Consider the following 20,581-nt stretch of genomic DNA (forward strand, 5'->3'; position numbering starts at 1 on the left):
GCCATTTGTAACCCTAAACCTAAAGCGCACCAAAGATGGACAACATGTAAGCTCACAATGTGCCGCACTGCGATGCCTTTTGATCTTGCAGAGCGTTCATTTTCGGTGCACAACTACATATAAATCAGGCATAACTCTTAATACTAACCCCTAAATCTATCTAAAGGCCAAATTCTGACCCCAACCCCAACCTGATAGTTAATAAAACATCAACTGATGCACAAACTTGGACACATCATCAGTGTTGTTACCTGGAGTCACTGGGTGTTTCGGGTCTGTCAACAGACACCCTCCTCCAGGCGACCCGACCGAGGCTGATCAGACCCCGGCCTGTGTCCAAGTGGCATGCTACTGCCCCCACTGCCTCTTGGGGGTAGTTAGAGACAGTGCTAAATAGGGGTTAGTGTTAGCCTGGCACTAGCCAGACCGACAACGCGGATCCACTCACACACGGCGTGTGTGAATGGAATATGTGAATCGGCGCTATCAGTGCCAGGCCAGGTTAGTTGAGATGTTGCAGTTGGTGTTTGCGGACACTAGGAGGCTCTAGGCACTGTGGGTTGCCTCCAGGCCTGGCTCCTCCTTCGTCTAACCAGAAGTAGGGGCTTTTCTGTGCGTTGCGTCGTCATCGTTGCTGCTGGGCACAAACATCTCACTCTGCCTTGATGGATTAAACCCTCCCTGCAGGTTTCACCGCAGCATGTAGCTTTTGGTTCTTCCTCACAGAAGAAGTAGTTTGGGGTGCCAAACCCTCTCCACCCCGGGTCGCCGTCTCTCCGGCCATCCTCTGTCTCTCCAGATGTCACCACGCTCTTTGTGGTCGTCAGTCACCCAGTCTGTTCCTGGTTGTCACTGGTACTCCCACTCCCAGAGTTTTCAGTTAATAAAACATCAACTGATGCGCAAACCTGGACACATCAGTGTTGTTCCCTGGAGTCACTGGGTGTGGCAACAGACACCCTCCTCCAGGCGACCCGACGGAGGCAGATCAGACCCCGGCCTGTGTCCAAGTGGCATGCTACTGCCCCCACTGTCTCTTGGGGGTAGTTAGAAACCGTGCTAATAATCAATCTTTTCCTAATTGTAAGCATTATCAATCTTTTCCTAATTGTAAGCATAACTTCTCTTGTGAGGAGCAGGCCTGGCGTCAAGACTTATTTCCATTATGGTCCACTCACAAGCAACAATTAATCATTTCAAAGCACTTTACAATACAAAATAAATGACATACATTAAAAAAAACGATGAACTGTCTACAATATACAGTAGTTTGTCTTTTTATGTAAATAATACAAATGAAAAACTGAACAAAAACAAAAAAAATGTGACCTCACTCCTCAGTTTGCACTGCTATCAACCATTAAGTGGTGTCTGTGTGTGTGTGTGTGTGTGTGTGTGTGTGTGTGTGTGTATATAGGAAGTGTTGGCGCGTGGTGTGCTGCTTCCTCTGATCGACCAGCTGAGTGACCCAGACTACATCAACCAGTTTGTCATCTGGATGGTGAGACATACAAATCCTAACTGTCCATAGCTCTGCTTGCTTATACCTTTGTTGTTATTGGTCAAACATGGCATAACATTATTTCGGGGAAAAAAAGAACAAAATGAGAACGAAGCTTGGGAAAATCTCCAAAGAAGCTAACAGTATAAAAAAATGTGTGTGTGTATGTAGATCCGTGACTCCAGTTGTAACTACGAGGCCTTCATGAACATCCTGAAGTTGACGGACAAGACTACTGAGCTGGAGGCAGTCAAGGACAAGGTCCTGGAGGAGCTGGCGTATCTACGCTCCCTGGACACGGCTGGAGACGGTGGGCACACACACACACACACACACACACACACACACACACACACACACACACACACAGACGCCCATGCACGCACAAATGTACCAACATGTGCACATACAGGTACACACACACAGTACTACACTCTAATTCAATAACATACAGACACACAAATGTATTAAGAGAAACCAGCACTAATTCAAATTCATACCAGCAGAATAACACTTAATTCAAACACATATAGACACATGCATTATAATCATCTGTCACTCATCTGTCATCATCCCCTGCTGTCTGTTCCTTTTCCTCTCTTTTTGGTTTTGACAAATACAAAGTGAAATGCAATAAGAGAAGAATGCCTGAATACTTCTTATCGGCATTGGGGTCCATAGAAAGAGATTTACAACTTTCAACCTGGCTTCCCTATTTTTGTGCCTGTTTTCAAACATTTGAAAACATTCAAAAATAGCAGAGTTGGCAGATAGGCTGTTTTCGCTAGGTGACACCATTGTACAATGAAGTATGAAATACAGCGTAAGTGGTAAAAAACAGTACATAAGAACAGAAAAGACAAAAGCAATGACAACATCTGAGCAAACTACGTTGTTGACTTGTTCTTCTTCTCCCAGACATCAATGTGATTAAGAACCAGATAAACAGTCTGCTGTTTGTAAAGAAGTTGTGTGAGATGAGAATCCAGAGACTGCAGTCTGGCAAGGTGAGAATCTACCACACAACTCCCATAGAGTCGCACTGGAGCGGAATTATATTTCAGTCTGAACCATTTTGTCACAACAAAGTTCACAAATGTATCAGTACTGTCAATTTAGCCTTATCTAATATCAGTATGGGTTCCAACATTCACATATGATTAAGTGTGAAGTGTATTGTTAACCATTTTCAGATCATGATTATGACAAATAAATACATCGAGACAACAAAGACGAACGCTTTAAAACACTTTTTCTATTTTTAATTTCTGACTTTTACGCTCACGGAAGACGTACACAACCGTTTCAGCACACGTCCTTCAGTGTGTAGGTACAGTCTAGATCATGCACCATCTGTCCTGTTCTTTGGGATTACTGACTCCTGCCTTGACTCTGGTACTGTCTGCTGTGTGTTGTTTTGGATTACCGACTCCTGCTTTGACTCTGATACCTATACCTAACTATTTTATCCTACGTTTTATTGGTTCTTGACACTTATTCTTACTTGTTTCTGTGTGTCACTCTTACTGCTGTTGCTACCATGACAATAAAGGTATTTCGCATCTTATCGTAGATCATAAGTATTATAGTAGTACTTCACCGGTCCAGGAGTAGCAGCTAAGCATGAGGATTCCTATTCTGGTCAGGAAACAAACCAAAGAAGTGTGAATGAATCTAGATTTCAGGGAGAGATGAACCAGATGAGAGAGACAGACAGACAGACAAAGAGAGGAACCTGGGTGTCTTCAGCTAAATTTGCCATTCTGAATCAGAAATGAATTGCCTACATGATTTGTGCAGGTCCAGTAAGAAAATTATTTTTCTTTTTTTTTATGGGGGGCTACTAAAAAAAGAAAGTAATGTGTGCTTACGCAAAGTGAAAGAGTGATCTGTGCCTCCTCCTCCTCCTCCCCTCTAGCAGGTCTGTCTTTCCCTTTGGGAGAGACAACTCCTCTTAATGCCATGTAGACAAATCACACAGACAATTCGGGTGGAAAGATGCTTCCCATGCCTCCCCATAATGAAACGAACTTAACCTGCACAAATACTGTATGAATATGTCTTTATTATAGTCCTTAAACAAGACATTTGTAGTTATCTCACTCGTTGTGGTGGCCACTACCACCATCAGAGCTAGCCTACCATCTTGTGGGAAACACTGCCTCTGTTTATTAAACCTGGCTTCTTCTGTCATCGTCTTATGCAGGAGGTAGATACCTTGAAGCTGGCAGCAAGCCTTGGCAAGCTGTGCATCATCCCGCTGGAACACATCCTGGTCCACAACATTGCCCTGCAGTTCTTCATGGGTAACTACACATCACACTGCTGCTTAACTCATTCACTGCCTGAGATTAAAACATCGTTTTTTTTTATCCCCATGCCATTGTTTTTTACCTTAAATTGACGATCATTGGACAGCCGCAGAAGCCACGACGTGCACGCGGATGTAAACAAAAAGTTTATTTTTGGCAAAGAGGTATAGGTGTAGGTTTTTTTTTTTTTACAATCATAATAATCATGCATGCAAACAGCCCCGAGGTGAAAAGGGTGACAACATGTTGTTGTTTTTTCGGGGTCAGGTGTCACACTATTGCCCTATTTGGATTCAAAACGGCTATTGTAGCTGAAAAGCTACAAGTTTGCATGTCTGAATAATGCAAAAACTGAATTATTTGTTTGCATTTGCTTTTTTTCTCCCCCATATATTTTCATAATAAAAAAAGTGCGTATCGTATCGAAATCGTATCGAAGTTGTGAGCCCAATATCATATTGTTTCGTGAAATTAGTGTATCGGCACACCCCTATCTGAAACACAATTTTATACAATATAGAGGGGGTCCCTGCTTCATCTCTCTCTCAACTAGGGGGTCCTTGGACTGAAAACGTTGAAGACCCCTGAGCTAAGCCATACGCGTGTGGAACATAAAAACATAAAAACGGTAGCCGTTTTGTCAACAACGCGCTGGGTGCCCTCATAATTCACTGGGAAGCCAAAATATTGCCAGACTTTTGACTTAAAGGAAGCGGGAGGGTTTTCCAATTCTTCCGTTTGTGTATTATCATCATTACCATCGCTGGCTTCAGCAGTGGCCATGGTGAAATGTAAAGTACAGACGCAACGCTACAGCTGTCTCTCTCTCTGTCTCCTCCAAAGTCCTCTGTGGTGTGTGTGGGTTTGTCCTGTCGTAATTTTTTTCCTCCCCCGTCGTGAGCACGCATGCGCGATGCACGGAAAAACAATAACAGCGGCTCGAGCATGGCTTCACCCGGACGTGCAATCGGATGTCCGCATGCGCGGGAGTATTTTTTTTAATTAACCCTTGAATCGTGATACGGCTTTTGATTTCGATACACTGTATCGAACGTCATTTTCGGTACATTTTCGGTACATTTTCGGTACGTATCGAGTATCGTGACACCCTTAGTCCCGTCTATCCACTGGAACAAAAACTTTTCTACCGCGATCGGCCATTTTGGAGTCGCCCGTTGAAAATGCCTGGTTTTCACACAAAAAAAGAATCCGAACTAGGAGCGTTTTTCTACAAATCCTAATATAGGAATGGACGGAATTGACATTTTTTGTATATCACATCCGTCGATTCCTTCTAGCAGAGTCGAGGGATCATTCCTAAGTTGCGTTAGAGTGCCCTCTTGTTGGAAAAAAAAGAAGCATAGAATGAAGTATATTATGCCTTCTTGGCAGGCAAGTGATGGATTTGAAAGAACGCATATATGTGTTCTTGGCAGGCAATGTGTTAACGTCACCCGTTAATAAAACATCAACTGACGCACAAACTTGGACACATCATCAGTGTTGTCACTGGGTGTTTCGGGCACCCTCCTCCAGGCGACCTGATGAGGCTGATCAGACCCCGGCCTATGTCCAAGTGGCATGCTACTGCCCCCACTGTCTCTTGGGGGTAGTTAGAGACAGTGCTAATTAGGGGTCAGGATTAGCCTGGCACTAGCCAGACAACGCGATCCACTCACACATGGCATGTGTGAATGGAATATGTGAATCCGCGCCATCAGTCCGGCCGATGCCAGGCCAGGTTAGTTGAGATGGGTCCCTAGTGTCTCAATTTGCATTTTACGCATTGAGCTGAAGCTTGTAACCACAATACGAATACAACTGCAAAATGAGCTTTCATTTCTTACGTACGCCTTCATTTAAATGCAGTGAATATTAAGAAAGGCACGGTCACATCCATTGTGCACAGAACATGTTCCAGGGGTCAGGTTGTGGAGGGTTGGTCGGGTGGCAGAGAGAGTTACTGTAGGGGTGGTCCATTAGGATGTCACCAGTCAGTAGTTAACCTTTCTAATGCCTTTGGTTGTTGAGGTTTACAACCACGAGAGAATGCTATGAACTGCCTAGCACGAGTGGTCCTGTACTGTATTTGAAATTATATTTCTGGTCTCTATTTTGCAAAAGGAAACGGCTACTATGCCTGCTGATGGTAGAAAAAAAGATCTCCTGCTCAAATCTGTGAAAGGGTGCGGACGTGAGATTGAGTAGTAGTGCAACAGAATGAAAGTGACAAAGATGTTGTGTGTGTGTGTGTGCGCCTATTTTCAGACTTCATGCAAGCTGCGGGGGCCCAGGCGGAGCTGTTTTTCTGGCTGACGGTGGAAGGCTACCGGGTGACAGCTCAGCAACAGCTGGAGGTGATGCAGGGCTGGCAGAAGGACGGCAAGAAGCAGCCCAGCACTACTAAGGGCCTACTGAAGGCTGCCGCACTGGGAGTCTATGAACAGTACCTCTCTGACAAGGTAGTCTATTAACAGTACAACTCTGACAAGGTACTCTATCTATAGTACCTCTATGGCAAGGTAGTCTATCAATAGTGCCTCTCTGACAAGATAGTCTATCAATATTACGTCTGTGGCACGTAGCTACGTCTGTGGCACGTAGCTTGTGAACTGTACCTCTCTTACAAGGTCTGTCAATAGTACATCAAACCTAAGAAACAAAACGATAAAGTGATTGAGATTCAAATTAAAGTTAGGACTCTAATCGCATCCTCCTCCCCAGGCGTCTCCCAGGGTGCAGGTGGACGAAGCATCAGTGGTCAAACTGGGAGAGAAGCTGCAGAAAGAGGACCCTACACCGGACATCTTTGACGACATCCAGAGAAAGGTGGGCTGGCTTGTCTGACAAGTGAAAGTCCTCTGTCTGTCTGTCTGTGATGCAGTCTGTTCATGCTGTACATTAAATCAGTATGGACCTTGTTTTTATACCTATAGGAACATTTATTTTTCCTTCTAATTACACTAACATGTTTTAGATGCCTACTTCCCTGCTTTTTGTGAGATCCTGTCTTTCATAGGGCTGCACAACATATATTATCATAAATACTATATAATCATATGTCATATTTGAAATGGAAAATGGTGCATTTATATAGTGCCTCTCTCCAAACACTTTACAATGTGTATTACATTAACCCATTCATACACACATTCACATACTGACGGTACAGTACATGATGCAACGCAACAAAATGGCCACTCTACCTCCTGAGCCAGTGCCACCTTGCAATATATATATTGTGACATAAGTATTTGTGCACATACATTGTTTGACATATGCTATGTGTGTACTCCCTCCTCCAGGTGTATGAAATGATGCTTAGAGATGAGCGCTATTACCCTTCGTTCAAGCAGAGTCCTCTTTATGTCCGCATGCTAGCTGAGTTGGACATGCTGAAGGAGCCCAGCTACAGGGGATCAGATGACGGAGAAGGAGGTGTGTGTGTGTGTGTGTATGGCTCATGTGCCGTATTGTTTATTTTCTGAGGACGGAGATGAGGAAAATCCTGTAAGTGGGGACCTAGCAAAATCTTTGCTGGTGTAGTTATAAAAAGTCAAAAGGTCCTCAACGCTATAGTCATACAAGCCGGTGTGTGTTACTATTTTTGGCTCAACATTCCCTCAGTTTACCTACTGTGTCCATCTAGGTAACTTCAGCCATTCAGTAGAGTCGGCTCAGCTGCTTTTACTTTTAACTTGCTAAAGCTGTTAATCTCTTTTACTCCACAGAATCTTTCAACGGCTCTCCAACAGGAAGTATAAGCCTTGTAAGTTAGATTCACCTCATGGTTTTAGAGTTGGTAGAAAACAACAAGGATGTACAGAGATAACATGTCTGTCTGTGAGATAATAAACTTGTCTTACACTTTTCCAAGCACAGTTTTTACACAGAAATAAAGTACGGTACAAAAAACACAAATACACATAGAACAACAAAATTATAGCATAATAATCAGATATGAATGACTATTTAACTCACTTATGGGTTTGTTTTGTTGCATCTTGTGGTTTCAGTCTCTGGATGACCTCAACTCCTGCCATGATGAAACTATGCAGCTACATGCCTTCATCTCTGACACGGGTACACACACAGCACAGACAAGACAATTCATCTCACTAATATCATGATAACTGTGTGTGTGTTTTTGCAGCCATTTACTCACTGATATTGAGCATGAGGGGTATCAAAGCTTAAGCTAAAGTTTAACCACTTGAACCCTAGCATCCCTATTCTGGCCATGTCTTAAGAGGATAACCTTGCACGAAAATAGCAGATCTTCAAGCTCACAACATGTCACATTGCGATGCATTGTGAGATTTCAAATTGGCTATTTTTGGTGAAGAGTTTTGGTGTAGACTAGGGAAAAAAGAAGGGGGCCAAGGGTAGAGCCCTGGTGGACCCCGATCAACAAAATCAATAGGATTTAAAAGTGAAACATTTTGTTCTCTTTGGACTGGCCCTTGTTAAGCTGGTGCTTTATTTTTTATAGCCAAGAGCAAACTTAAGATGGTATCTGAGACCTTTAGCCTATTTTTATAGACTTAACTGCCATATTCTTGTCCTTGTGTCGAAGACTGTGGAATAATGCATGCCAACTTTACTGTCCTAAAACCTTGCCACTCTACAATGCAGAATTGAGAAATCAACAGCATATTTTAATTAGTTGGTGTCTTCATCAGGATACCGTTTACATTGAAAAGTGATGTCAAGCTATGGCTGCCGACAGCACTTCCCTAAACAAACGAAGAGAGATGCAAGGTTTTTGGCCGTTCTGTATGTGTGGATAGATGTCTGGGAATTAGAGATTGGGGGTTGTAACGGCTTCTGTGGAAAAGTGTAGGGCTGCACAATATTGCAAAACATAATGCAAGTTCTTAGATTCTGCACAGCACCATAATACATAAATTAGGAAGCTGAATCTCTTGATATGGATAACATGCAAGTCAATCTTTGGATATCATTATATTTGTCATATATCGTGCAGCCCTGGTAGACTTGAGCATATTAGGAATGAGTTGTCCCCTACTAGCCCCCCCCCCCCATCCCCCCCTTGTGTTTCATGCTACTGTGCTTATATCTTCACCTCCTTAACTCCATTCAGCTGCATGTGTCTTTTCTGTTACTAATCGATTCCACTGTTCTAGCACTCTTTCATTTTTTTCATTCCATTACCTTTACCATTTTTTTGTCTTCCTTTATTCCTTCCTTCCTTTCTTCCCCCTTCCTCGCTTTCCCTGTTGTCGCTGTCCAATTTGCCTTCCTTTTTGTCATCCACACCCTTTTCCATGTTCTGTTCATTGCTTCCCGCCCCTCTCTCATCTACTCTTCTGCGCCCATCTGTGTGTGGTCCTGTTGCCTTTTCTCTCTCTCTCTCTCTCTCTCTCTCTCTCTCTCCCTGCCCTATACATCCTCCGTTTCTGCTCCCCCTTTACTGGTCCACCACCACCTCCACCCACCTCATCCTCCTCTCCACCCTGGCCTGTGGTTGTATTGCTGGGGCGGGGTAGCTGACACTTATTTCCCCGGCTTTGGGGGTGCTGCAGGGGTGTGCAACGACCATGGCAAGACGTACGCGCTGTACGCCATCACCGTGTTCCGACGCAACCAGGACGGCAGTGAGGATTGCTGGAAGACCTACCGCCGCTACTCGGACTTTCATGACTTTCACATGAGAATCACTGAACAGGTAGTGATGCTTTATGTTCACATGTGTGTGTTTTTGTTTGCACTGTTTTGTGTTTGTGTATGAAAGACTGCGTGAGTGTGAAGTACCGTAGCCTTGATCAACTGATGGCGACAGTGACACTAATATTGAAACCAGGGCTGCAAATAATGATTATTTTAGAAATCGCTGAAACAATTATTGTTTTAGCTATAACCACGCAGCTAGTGTAAGACAGTCCCAATGGAATTGCGTAACCCATTAAGACCTGAAGCCGATTCTACAAATGTCTTTCTAAATGAAAGCTTTTTCATGTCAAGGACCCCCAAAGTATTTGGCCACCGACCCCCATCTCAACATATTTTGTTCCAGGGACCCCCATTTTCATTTTCTTTTTTGAATTTGTAAATAGAACTTTGTCTGTGTCGTTTGCTAGTTTGAGAACCTGACGTCCATCTTAAAGCTGCCTGGGAAGAAGACCTTTAACAACATGGACAGAGACTTTCTGGAAAAGAGGAAAAAAGACCTCAATGCCTACCTACAGGTGTGTGTGTGTGTGTGTGTGTGTGTCACATATACTATACCGTGTGTGTGTGTGTGTGTGTGTGTGTGTGTGTGTGTGTGTGTGTGTGTGTGTGTGTGTGCGCGCGCACGCGAGAGAGGAAGAGTGTACACATTTTTTTCTTGTCTAATTTCAGTGTTTGTGCATAACAATGTGTTTGTATGTGTTGCATGTGATGTAGTTGCTGCTAAACCCAGAGATGGTGAAGGCGTGCCCTACCCTGGTCCTCCATGTCTATGACTTCCTGGAGAACAAGGCCTACAGCAAGGGCAAGGGAGACTTTGCACGCAAGGTTAGACCTTAAAAAGTTACAAAAGTCATTAATAAACCATTTTAACTACCGTACTACCATATGATATAACATGTAAACTAAAATCCCCTGCCACACACACACACACACACACACACACACACACACACACACACACACACACACACACACACTACAGGTATAGTACATATAGACCTTGTGATCACTTTTGATCTATTTGGATCTCTACCAACTGTAGATAATGACCAATAAGATTAACTATTTAACTAAACAATAAAATGTAGTATAATATTAGCATGGTAAAAATGACTGTTTAACAATATATACCTTTTTTATTTCCTTTTTAAGAATTCTTTCAGCAGAAATCAATTCTACATGGTAAGACACCAGTACATCTGCTAGAATGTAGTTTTTCAAAACCAGAATGAATCATTTTTATGTGGCCTGATGGACTCGGACCACATACTGTACACCAGAGAGAGAGGACTAAAGACGTTCCTTTTGAATAAAGCATTCGGTTAGCTATTCTGGTTTTACCCCTAGGTTTTCTTTGCCCCCCCCCTGCTTTTTTAATTGTTTTTTTAAATCCTCCTTTTTTAGTTCTTATGCAAAGTTTTTTTTTATTCTGTACATTAGCACTTTGAGATTTGTTTCAAATGTAAAGTGCAATATGAATAAAATGTATTATTATTATTACCCATTTAGACCTGAGGCTGATTCTGAAAACGCCTTCTAAATCCTGACCTTACGTTTTCTGAAAAAAATCAAATATTTATTTGAAAATGACAAAAAGATATGTTGCTATATACTGTACAAAGCAACAAGAACCCCAAAAGGGGTTCCCGGCTTGAAAGGTATAGTTACGTAATGGGGTTCCAGGTCTAAATGGGTTAAACACTTATTTAGGGTGGAGCCTCGTACCAGACAGAATTTGTCGAACATGTCTCCCCTCAGATGGACACTTTTGTGAACCCTCTACGGAGCTCCATGCGGAACGTGTCCAACGCGGTGAAGTCCTTCCCAGACAGCATGGCTGAGGGCATGGCTAAGGTCTCTGACAACATGGGCCGCATGTCAGAGAGGCTGGGCCAGGATATCAAACAGTCCATCTTCAAGGTACCACCACCATCACAACAGTTATCTATCGGTTACCTTTTTGTATTTCAAGGAACCGCTGTTTGATAAGCTCGCTTGCGGTAATGTCCGTACTCCATTATAGCGGCCCGAGTCGCGGAAATATTTCCGTAATTTTCATGTCATGTACATCCCAAAGACATTATTAATGTGTGATGAAATGAAATGTAAGCGTGCGTCAGGTCTGTCCTCCACCAGAGCACTCCATACAAAGTCCTCTACATCAGTGGTTCAGTGGCAAAAAAGAAAGGGATATTCACCCGCGACCCACGAAAATGTATCCGTGACCCACAAATGGGTCCCGACCCACTGTTTGGGAAACAGTGCTCTACATGACACCCAATCAACACACCAGCCACAGTGCATTAATGAAATAGTGCAGGGTGAGGGTCTACTTGTGACATTTTGCTCCCCATTGTTTTGGTATGGGGTTCTTGATTCCTGTACCAGTACAAAGATGCATGCCAGTCCATAAACATTAATTATTTCAGCTTCCATAAAAACCCTTATCTGTCAGCTTCTGGTGGAGGACAGATGTAAACATCATGGGTCAATAACTTTTTTCTACTATAGAAATACTTTGATACATTTTTCATACATACATTTTAGTACACTACATGTCTAACCTGTCTCATATTTTCCATCTGTGGGACTTAGCTGTTTTGAGATGGTGCTCTATGAATCCTGTCAGAGGAATTTAGGGGCTGTAGTGATCCATGTTTATTTGTTCTGGCCATTTGTACACCACCGTCTTTGTGGTTGACCATGGACAGTTATATGAGAATGAATGATCTGTTTCGCTAGTATGCTCACTCACAGGATTTATTTCTGCGCACAATACCGCGAGCACTGAAACATGTGAAGTGTTTTTTCCTGTGAAGGTAGCACACGTTTGGTTTTAGCTCATGCAAGTCCACAGCCACAGTATCATACCTGGATGCCAATGGTAGACTCACAGCAAGGTTGGGCACTGACAATAGTGGTACTCTCGTCATTTTTATTTCCAGCACTCATTAGACGTTTCTGTAGTCTGTCAGCTGAAAGCATGACCAAACTGTTTTTAAAGCTTCATTAAAGCCCTTTTCTGAAAGCATTAGTTTTACCTGAGGTAAAAATAATAATAATTATGACCTATTGCTCTGGTGATTTTAATCCTGCGAAGTCTGTTGTTTTTATCTGACTGGAAAGTTAAAATTACTGACTGAATTACCTGTTTATTTTTGGGAACTAAGGTCCTTTGGTAATACTAGCCCTTTGTAAATAGGCTTCTCATTAATTTAAGCAACTCATTTATTTTTGGCACACAGTTTTCTCCTTAGAGGCTGTAGTGGAGACTCTGTTGAACATTTGGAACAGTGTTTTGAACTTACGATCAAGCATCCCAGTATACAGGCCAGCATGGACCCCATTAGAAGAAGCAGCAAACTCAAAGCTCAAAATGCCGACTCCTTTAATTGTTAGCTAATGGCTATGTTTGGCTGTACGTCACAGTCACAAGTATAAAGCGGCCTCAAATTGAGCCCGCTTTATACTTGTGACTGTGGCGTGTTGTGAGCTTGTAGATCAGCTCTTTTTGGTTGCTCAAACATTACTGCATACCCCTGCACACAGTTTATTTAAATCAAAAGAAAGTGTGTACAGTTCAAAATAAATAAGTTATCTAAGGAATTTTACTCCCAGCACGAGATATTTTGATATTTTGATCTCTCCTTGCTCAAACATTACTGGCGTGTAATTTTTCAAACAAAGCTGAACTTGACAGGGCACCCAATGGCATATTGCTATGCATATCATAACCAACACATCTTCATATAAAACAAACACATCACGGAGGCCCTTATGGATTGATTACTATTATTAAGTGAACATCGCGACTCGTTGTGAGCTTTTAGATTTGCTATTTTCAGCAAAGAGGTTTGGTGTATAGGGAAAAAGGAGCGGGCCAAGGATAGACCCCTGGGGGACACTGGTCAACAAAGTATACTATACATAAGGGTGTTACAGCCCCAGCCTATTGGAACCAAGGGGCAACATGAAAGTATGTGACTCCTCTCTCTGGAATGTCAGCCATGAAATGTTTATTATTATGTTTTATTTTTTATTTAACTTCAGAGTGGGTTGACAGTAGATAATAAGCAAAACTAAACAGAAGCCACCCTAACTTACCGAAGCCCAAAATAATAGAAACAAAAGACGACAATTAACTTAACTCCTGGCCACCAAAACAGGAGAAAAATGGAACCAAAGAAAATAATACCACCCCTACCATAACCTGGCTGTTAACTCAATTGATAAGTTCAACAGTACAGAAGACACAACATGGTGTGTTTGCTGACACACCATGTTGAATAGCGAGCGGAGAGAGAAACCTCTATGGCGCTGAGGAGAACCGGCCTCTTCTACTCCTCTTAGCCTGCAATCAATCAGTTCCTGGACACCACTTCCTCTCAATCACTCGCTCACTCAATCGGCTCACAAACCTGCAACACATCACACTCAACAGGAGGCTTAAGTGGTTATGGGAAGGGGTTAGAATAAACACAAGCATCGAGTCTGTCCGCTCCCTTATCAGCTCCAGCTAAACCTCTGACCATCCACTGTATTCCTAACCTGGTTCCAAACCATAGACCCTGCCCACTCTCCGAGAGGACTGCCCCTCTTGGTCTGGTGTTGAAATGTGAGCCTAGGGTCAGGGTAAGGGTTAGGTTTAGGCATAGTTTTACTGAGGTTAGGGTTAGGGTTAAGGTTAGGTATAGGCATAGTTGCAAAAACGAGAACTTTCAATCACAGCGGGTTTGCCAAGAGCTGGCGTGGGATCCATAATAACGCTGCGATGACGTCAGATGTAGGCGGATCCGTGGATCTCTTGTGATTGGAATCGGATTCTGAATCAGGCTGATAATCAGGCAACTGTATTCCCTCTCTTTTCCCAGCCGCCTCCACTCCTCACCAAGTCAGACATTGACCCAGAACACTGTCGAGTCTCTGCTCATCTCGATGACATGGTGAGTCTCTGCAATGTCTATATTTGTATTAAACAACAGCAAGAATGCCTATTTGATAATTCCTACAAAACCTCTGCCAACCTCTGTTTCCTCATCTCACCCTATCCTTCATCCATCCCTCTATCCCTCTTTCCAGGTGGATGATAACATCCCTCTTCGGGTGATGTTGCTGCTGATGGACGAGGTGTTTGACCTGAAGGAGAAGAACCAATGGCTGCGGAGAAACATAAAGAATTTGCTGCAGCAGCTCATCAGGGCCACCTATGGGGACACCATCAACAGGTCAGAGAGAGAGAGACACACACACACACACACACACACACACACACACACACACACACACACACACACACACACACACACACACAGAAATGCACATCCAAGACTTATCGACCAAGTCCCCAGAACCGAGGTAGAACCATAGACTGTATAAATGAGATGGACAAAGCCACTCCCCTGCTTTCTACAGATCGAAAATGAAGCCGATTGTTCCAAGACTGTAGGTCCGCCATCTTTCTATATCGCGTCATATCGCGTCATATCCTGCAGAATGAGACCAGACCATTATTGGTCAATCAAGAGCGGGGGCAGGGAATGAATGCTATTGGTTGTGTAGCTTGTCAATCAAATCATCCCGCCCCTCCTAGAGAATAGCCTACTTTATCGTCAATTTTAAAATAAATGGGACCATATTTTAGCAAAACGCATATCCTGATGATTGAAAGGAGACTTTAAACTAGCGACTGGAAGCATATAGAATTTATGACAATTTGTATTACGGTAAGAAAATCTAGTCTAAAGTTTGTCAAAAAACCCATTCACTTAAAAAAAAATCTTTCTGACACCGCAGGTCGGCGCAGGGTAAAACAGCGCCACTCTGGTCATTCATAAGCTTCCGTGTTGGCCTCGTCGTAAATATCCAAGACTTGCCCCTTGGGTAGAACAGTGAAGCTGCCGTCGCCTGGTGGTCAAATCTGGCATTGCAGTACAAGCTCAAATCTGGCATTTGCAATAGATCTGCTTTTTTTTTTTTTTTTTTTTTCAAAAAACTGTTAGGATTTAGAAAACATTTTTAAGAATCGCCTCAGGTCTTAATGGTTTAAAACGCTACTGCGCATTCTTCTATCGTTTGAAACCCTAGTGCGCCTGCTCAGTGCTCAAGTCTTCCACATTTTAGCACCACATTTTGGTGTAGAGTGTTCTTCCGGGTGCTTCATGCGCTGGTGAGCAACTTTCATTGAAATGAATAGCCGCTCTCTAGATATATTATAACTATGGTATCGACACACAGACAGAGAACACTAGAGTTGCAGTGCTGAGACGTGTGCTTAACTTGTTGTTAAGCACAGGTGTTTAACTTCATCAAGGGACAAGGAGCACTGATCCTGTTTTGCTTCGAAATCTTGTTTCACCATCACACGCATGTGCAGACCAAGTTCAAGGGCAGCTCAGTGGTAGTTAAAGGGATGGAACATCTTTTTTCAAAATTGTCAGGGTTCAAACACACAACACAATTAGGTACAGCAAACTAGCCTCCACATGTAACCCCACTCTGAATTTTCTCTGCCTGCAGAAAAATCGTGGACCACGTAGACTATATGACCTCACCAGAGCAGGTGGCAGACTACGTCAAGAAGTTCAGGTAACTCTTCTCCTGTGCTTTTAAGTAACTGTGTGACTGTTCTAGATGCTTTGTCCACTAACTAATTATGTGGTCCCCACCCTTCATTCAGGGATTCATACTGGCCCAATGGGATACTGGCTGAGACTCCACCTCGTCGAGACAAGAACATCCGCATGAGGACACGAGTGGCCGCCAAGACCAACCTGCTAGGGATAATGCCAGGTGACTGAAAATACACACACCCTAGGTTAAATTGGTCCAGAAAGTTTCAGCAACCTCGGTTGGAGGAGAAATAGAACAGGATGCCATCTAATGTCCATGGATTCAGCTACATCCCTTGCAAAGTTTTACTTGCGGCATGAACCATTTTATCAGTCCCTGCCTCACAAAGATGTCAGAACCTTTTTTTTTTTTATAGAGGAGAAATATATTAAAGAAACAAATTAATAAGAATCACTCACAATTACACCTACCTGGGCTCCCAGATCCAACTAAATCCTTCATTAAGGGGCGATCACTCCAAGACGTGTCACTAAAACGCGATGTCAACAAAACCGTATACAACACGCATGGTGTGCGCTCCTCTCTTGTGTCTCTATTTCTACAGTGCAATGTTCATAGCCCCTATTTGCAAAGACATTTCTGAAGCATCTGCGCCTGTAGAAACCGTCTTGGTGTGATCACGTCCTAAGATGGCTAGTGTGACATGAATGTCAGGTGATTGGGGTCAACACTGCTCTAGAGCATGGAATCACTCCCTCCCTCCCACCCTCTCCCCACCAGATGAGCTGAAGCACATCATCGGTGCAGACACGACGAGGAAGGGCATCCTACGCGTGTTCGACATGTTCCAGCACCAGCCCATGAACCGACGGCTGGTCTACGTGTTCCTGGAGGGCTTCTTGGAGACCATGTTCCCGCAGTACAAGTTCCCAGAGCTCTTCGTCAAGCTGCACTCCCGTTCGCCACGCACACACAGATACAGCCAGAAACTCAAATCGTCCTCCCTCAAGAGGTGACAGGAGAGGTGGGGCTGGTAGCAGGAGCAGCAGTGCAGTGCGAGGTGACGGGCAAGAACGTGGGGTGCGTATTGGGATGTGCACGCATGCACACACAGACACAGTTGAGTGAAGATTCAGAGTTGAGGTGTGTGTGCGTGCGTATGCGCACACATGAATTCCGCTCGTCCACTTCTCTTTTCCAGCATCCCACTCCCAACTTTCCAATGTTTTCTTTCCGATGTGAAGAAAATCGAGTGGGGGGGAGCAGGTCGACTCTAGACCACGCTTCCCTTCTGTATTTCACTGTCAGAAACACAACGTGCACACGCTGTTCCTGGAATTTGCACCACAGAGACTGAAATGTTGCAGTCTTTTTGTTTTAGTCAATGTATTTTTTTTTTCTTGTTTCTTTCCAGTTTTTGGAATTTTAGTCTGCATTTAGCTTTAGCTGGGCCAGACAATGCTGCTTTCCCCTGGTCTAGCAAGCACACCAGATACTGTATTGTTTTTAACCTGCAGGAGTCACTAGGGGAGACCTACACCTTGCCTTACCCTCCAGTTTCTGAATAATATAGGCTGACTTAACAAAGTCTATCTTCCCAATGTTCAGTCATAATTGATTTCTCCCTCACAGTATACTCTCTGTAATAATTGGTCTAAACTAGTATGCTAAGTCATTTTAACCAAGTATGTCAGTAGTACTACATCAGAAAGTCCCAGGTTTTAAAATGTGGCCTATTGGAACAGATATAGGTCTGTAGGTATATTATCAGAATCCCCCCCAGCTACGAGGACTTTGATTTTTGTTTTTAATGAAATCATCAATACTTGTCAAAAAAGAGGACACGCCCCCTTTAATGCTACTGTTGTAACTCCTGCCAACCAAAGCTCCTGCTCTTCCGTATGTGTACCTATGTGATGTGAAGATACTGACAATATTACTGTATATCGCGCACCATGTGAACAAAGGAAACCAGAATGCCAGTGTGAGCTAGTAAACCAGCCTTAATACTACCCATACAGACCAAGAGAGGCACGCTAGTGGTAGCTCTACTTTCACACTCGACTGAACATTACAAAGATATAGAGATATGGAGCTGTATCCCTAGTTCATCACTTTTATTCAGTCTTTAATTTTGTGCAATATTTATTTTCCAGTGCATGTGTTTCAATAACTGTATACTGAAAAAGTAAACCATACTGTTTTGAGAAATGAAATTATAGAAAAAATATGAAATAATTCTCCCCAGAAATGTCTTTTTATCCCAACAACATACATTCCGTTGTTGTAAAAGTACTTTATTTTACAGACTTGTTTTATAAGTCTGAGTTTGTTCCCCCCCCCCCCCCCCCCCCCTCAACTCACTCCTTGTGATTCTGTGGTTTGTGGCACGGCTGTCACAGCCTGATTGATGACTAGTTGGTTAGCCTCGGAACACAAGACTCCAGCGTCTCTCGACGATCCACTAGAGAGGGGTTTATGCATACGAGCCTGTTCTGTTGACTGTGAACAGAACTCATCTTTTGATGTTATGAACAAATATCAGGAGGAACTGCCCCCTCCCCTACTGTTCGTTGGAATCAAAGGAGAGCCGTGCCCTGTGACCCTAAAGAATCACTGCTGAAGAGCACTTACCGTAGCGACTGTGGGAGACGCTCTCCCATTGGCAGAACGGAGTCCCATTCTGCTGCAGTCATTGGATGGAACTCCATCGCCTGCCGTGATTTGCTTGCATTGAGCAGCCCTGGTGGACTCTGATTGGCCCAGTGTGAGGACATGGACTGGAACCTCCCTTTACTGTTAAAGGAAGGTGAATATTTGTCCCCATACCAGAGGAGGTGAATTGACCTTTTAAAGGGTATGTTTTGTGACTTTGGACATCATTTCATTTGTCTCTTACATACCTGTTCTACTTTGACCAGCAGAGAAGAGAGAATATCACCAGTCAGCTGTCGGCTGGTGGTGTTAAGTGTCTTGCTGTCAACAAGCATACCAAAGAGGGTAACTCTAAACAAAAGGAATGTGTATGCTCTACAGGGGGGGTTGGGAGTAAATGGAAAAGTTACAAAGTACATCAAATAAACTATCTCTGACTTCACATACTAAAGAAATAACATAACCATTTGTCTCTGCCTCAGAGTCAGCACACTGACTGCTGTTGATTGAGAGCATACTGTACGTGTGCCATTGGGAATCAGGTCAGATTGTAAACACATCGAGCCCACTGAGTGAAAATTATGTCATACTGCTTTCCTGGGCTGTGATAAAGAGGGCGGTTGTTTACCAAGCTGCTTTACAGCGTGGTTTTGTGTTTTCTTTCCAAATAACCAGTTTAGAATGTGTTAGCTGCAAGACACTCGTAATGCCAGCATCCTGTTCCAGCCGACAGCTGACAATGGAGCCAAACATTCTCTGCAGGTACATGAACTACAGGTATGTATGAGACACAGTATATGTAGGTCTAAAATTGCCTAACTTACCCTTAGTATCCAATCACCTCACAGGAAGGCTTGTCTGTTTTGTTTTTTATTTCTAGTATATGAATCTATGATAATGAAATTTGTGCATATCTGTGTACAGTATGTGTCAATAGTGTGCCTAAATGTACTGTCAACTCTATTTTCATATTTTTCTTTATCTAAAAAAAAATCAATCAGAATGTCATGGTCATTTTACGCGACTGAAAAGGATTTTAGGGTGTTTTTTGCATCATGCTTATCAAACTCTTCCTTTGGAACAGCTCAGATCAGTATAACACTAATAAAACAGTAACTGAGACTAACTGACCCACAGTGTATGTGTTATCCTCATTGTGTTTGCGCTATTTCACCTCTGTCTGAACATACGCAAGATAAACTAAACCTTTATTCATCTCTGCAACAGCAGTAAGTGAAACACAGAAACAGGTGAGTGAAAAGAGTCAGTAAAAAGGAAAAAAGGAAATGTGAATTCCTTAACCACTTATTTAAAAAATGTCTCAGTCCCTGTTGATCATTGCTTAATAGGACTGGTTGTTAGATTCTAATAGTCGTTGTCAGTGACTTAATCAGGTTCAGCTGCAAAAGAAAGGGGATGGGTGAAAATCACTCCTAAGCTGGCCTTAAGGTGGCCATACACTACGAGATAATCGGGCTAAAAATCAACCCTCCCGAGTATCGGGGGGGCGTGTCTACCCCAGCCTAGATCGGGGGCGAATCTCGGGCATAAACATCGTCTAGTGTGAGGGTTCAAAGATCCAATCTGAGCCCTCCCGAGTTGCTCACAAGACAATCGGGGCCGCTCCGATCACGTTCAAAATAGTTTGATATTTCGAGTGAAAACCCTACCCCTCGGGTGAACGCCCCCTCCCCCCTTTTTTTGTCATCGTCAAAATCATTTTCAAAAATGTTTGATATTTATCTGGATCGCTACTGTATGGAACACCTGGCGAGGGTCGGACCGAGAGAAATACGGCCGCTGTTCCAACACCGCAATGCCCCCCCCACACACACACACACACACACAC

The 20,581-nt window shown here is 43.3% G+C and overlaps 1 protein-coding gene across 5 annotated transcripts in view; it reads left to right on the forward strand.

The window, feature by feature from the left end:
• The window catches only part of snx13 (sorting nexin 13), a 45,379-nt gene extending 25,517 nt beyond the window's left edge, over window positions 1-19,862 (forward strand). For 2 of the 5 annotated variants that reach the window (XM_084079895.1, XM_084079893.1), the window contains exons 9-26: window positions 1,418-1,501; window positions 1,673-1,811; window positions 2,420-2,508; window positions 3,708-3,807; window positions 6,082-6,275; window positions 6,538-6,642; window positions 7,119-7,251; window positions 7,545-7,582; window positions 7,830-7,896; window positions 9,324-9,502; window positions 9,915-10,022; window positions 10,222-10,332; window positions 11,266-11,427; window positions 14,379-14,450; window positions 14,587-14,732; window positions 16,024-16,092; window positions 16,184-16,296; window positions 16,858-19,862. In XM_084079895.1, coding sequence (XP_083936021.1) covers window positions 1,418-1,501; window positions 1,673-1,811; window positions 2,420-2,508; window positions 3,708-3,807; window positions 6,082-6,275; window positions 6,538-6,642; window positions 7,119-7,251; window positions 7,545-7,582; window positions 7,830-7,896; window positions 9,324-9,502; window positions 9,915-10,022; window positions 10,222-10,332; window positions 11,266-11,427; window positions 14,379-14,450; window positions 14,587-14,732; window positions 16,024-16,092; window positions 16,184-16,296; window positions 16,858-17,093 — 2,145 coding nt within the window. In that variant the 3' untranslated portion in view covers window positions 17,094-19,862. The other 3 variants (XM_084079894.1, XM_084079896.1, XM_084079897.1) reach the window with 3 other exon arrangements.
• Window positions 19,863-20,581: the final 719 nt, after the last annotated feature.

This window comes from Gymnoscopelus microlampas, assembly GCF_963454915.1.
Source record: "Gymnoscopelus microlampas genome assembly, chromosome: 15".
In the NCBI taxonomy this organism is placed as follows: Eukaryota; Metazoa; Chordata; class Actinopteri; order Myctophiformes; family Myctophidae; genus Gymnoscopelus; species Gymnoscopelus microlampas.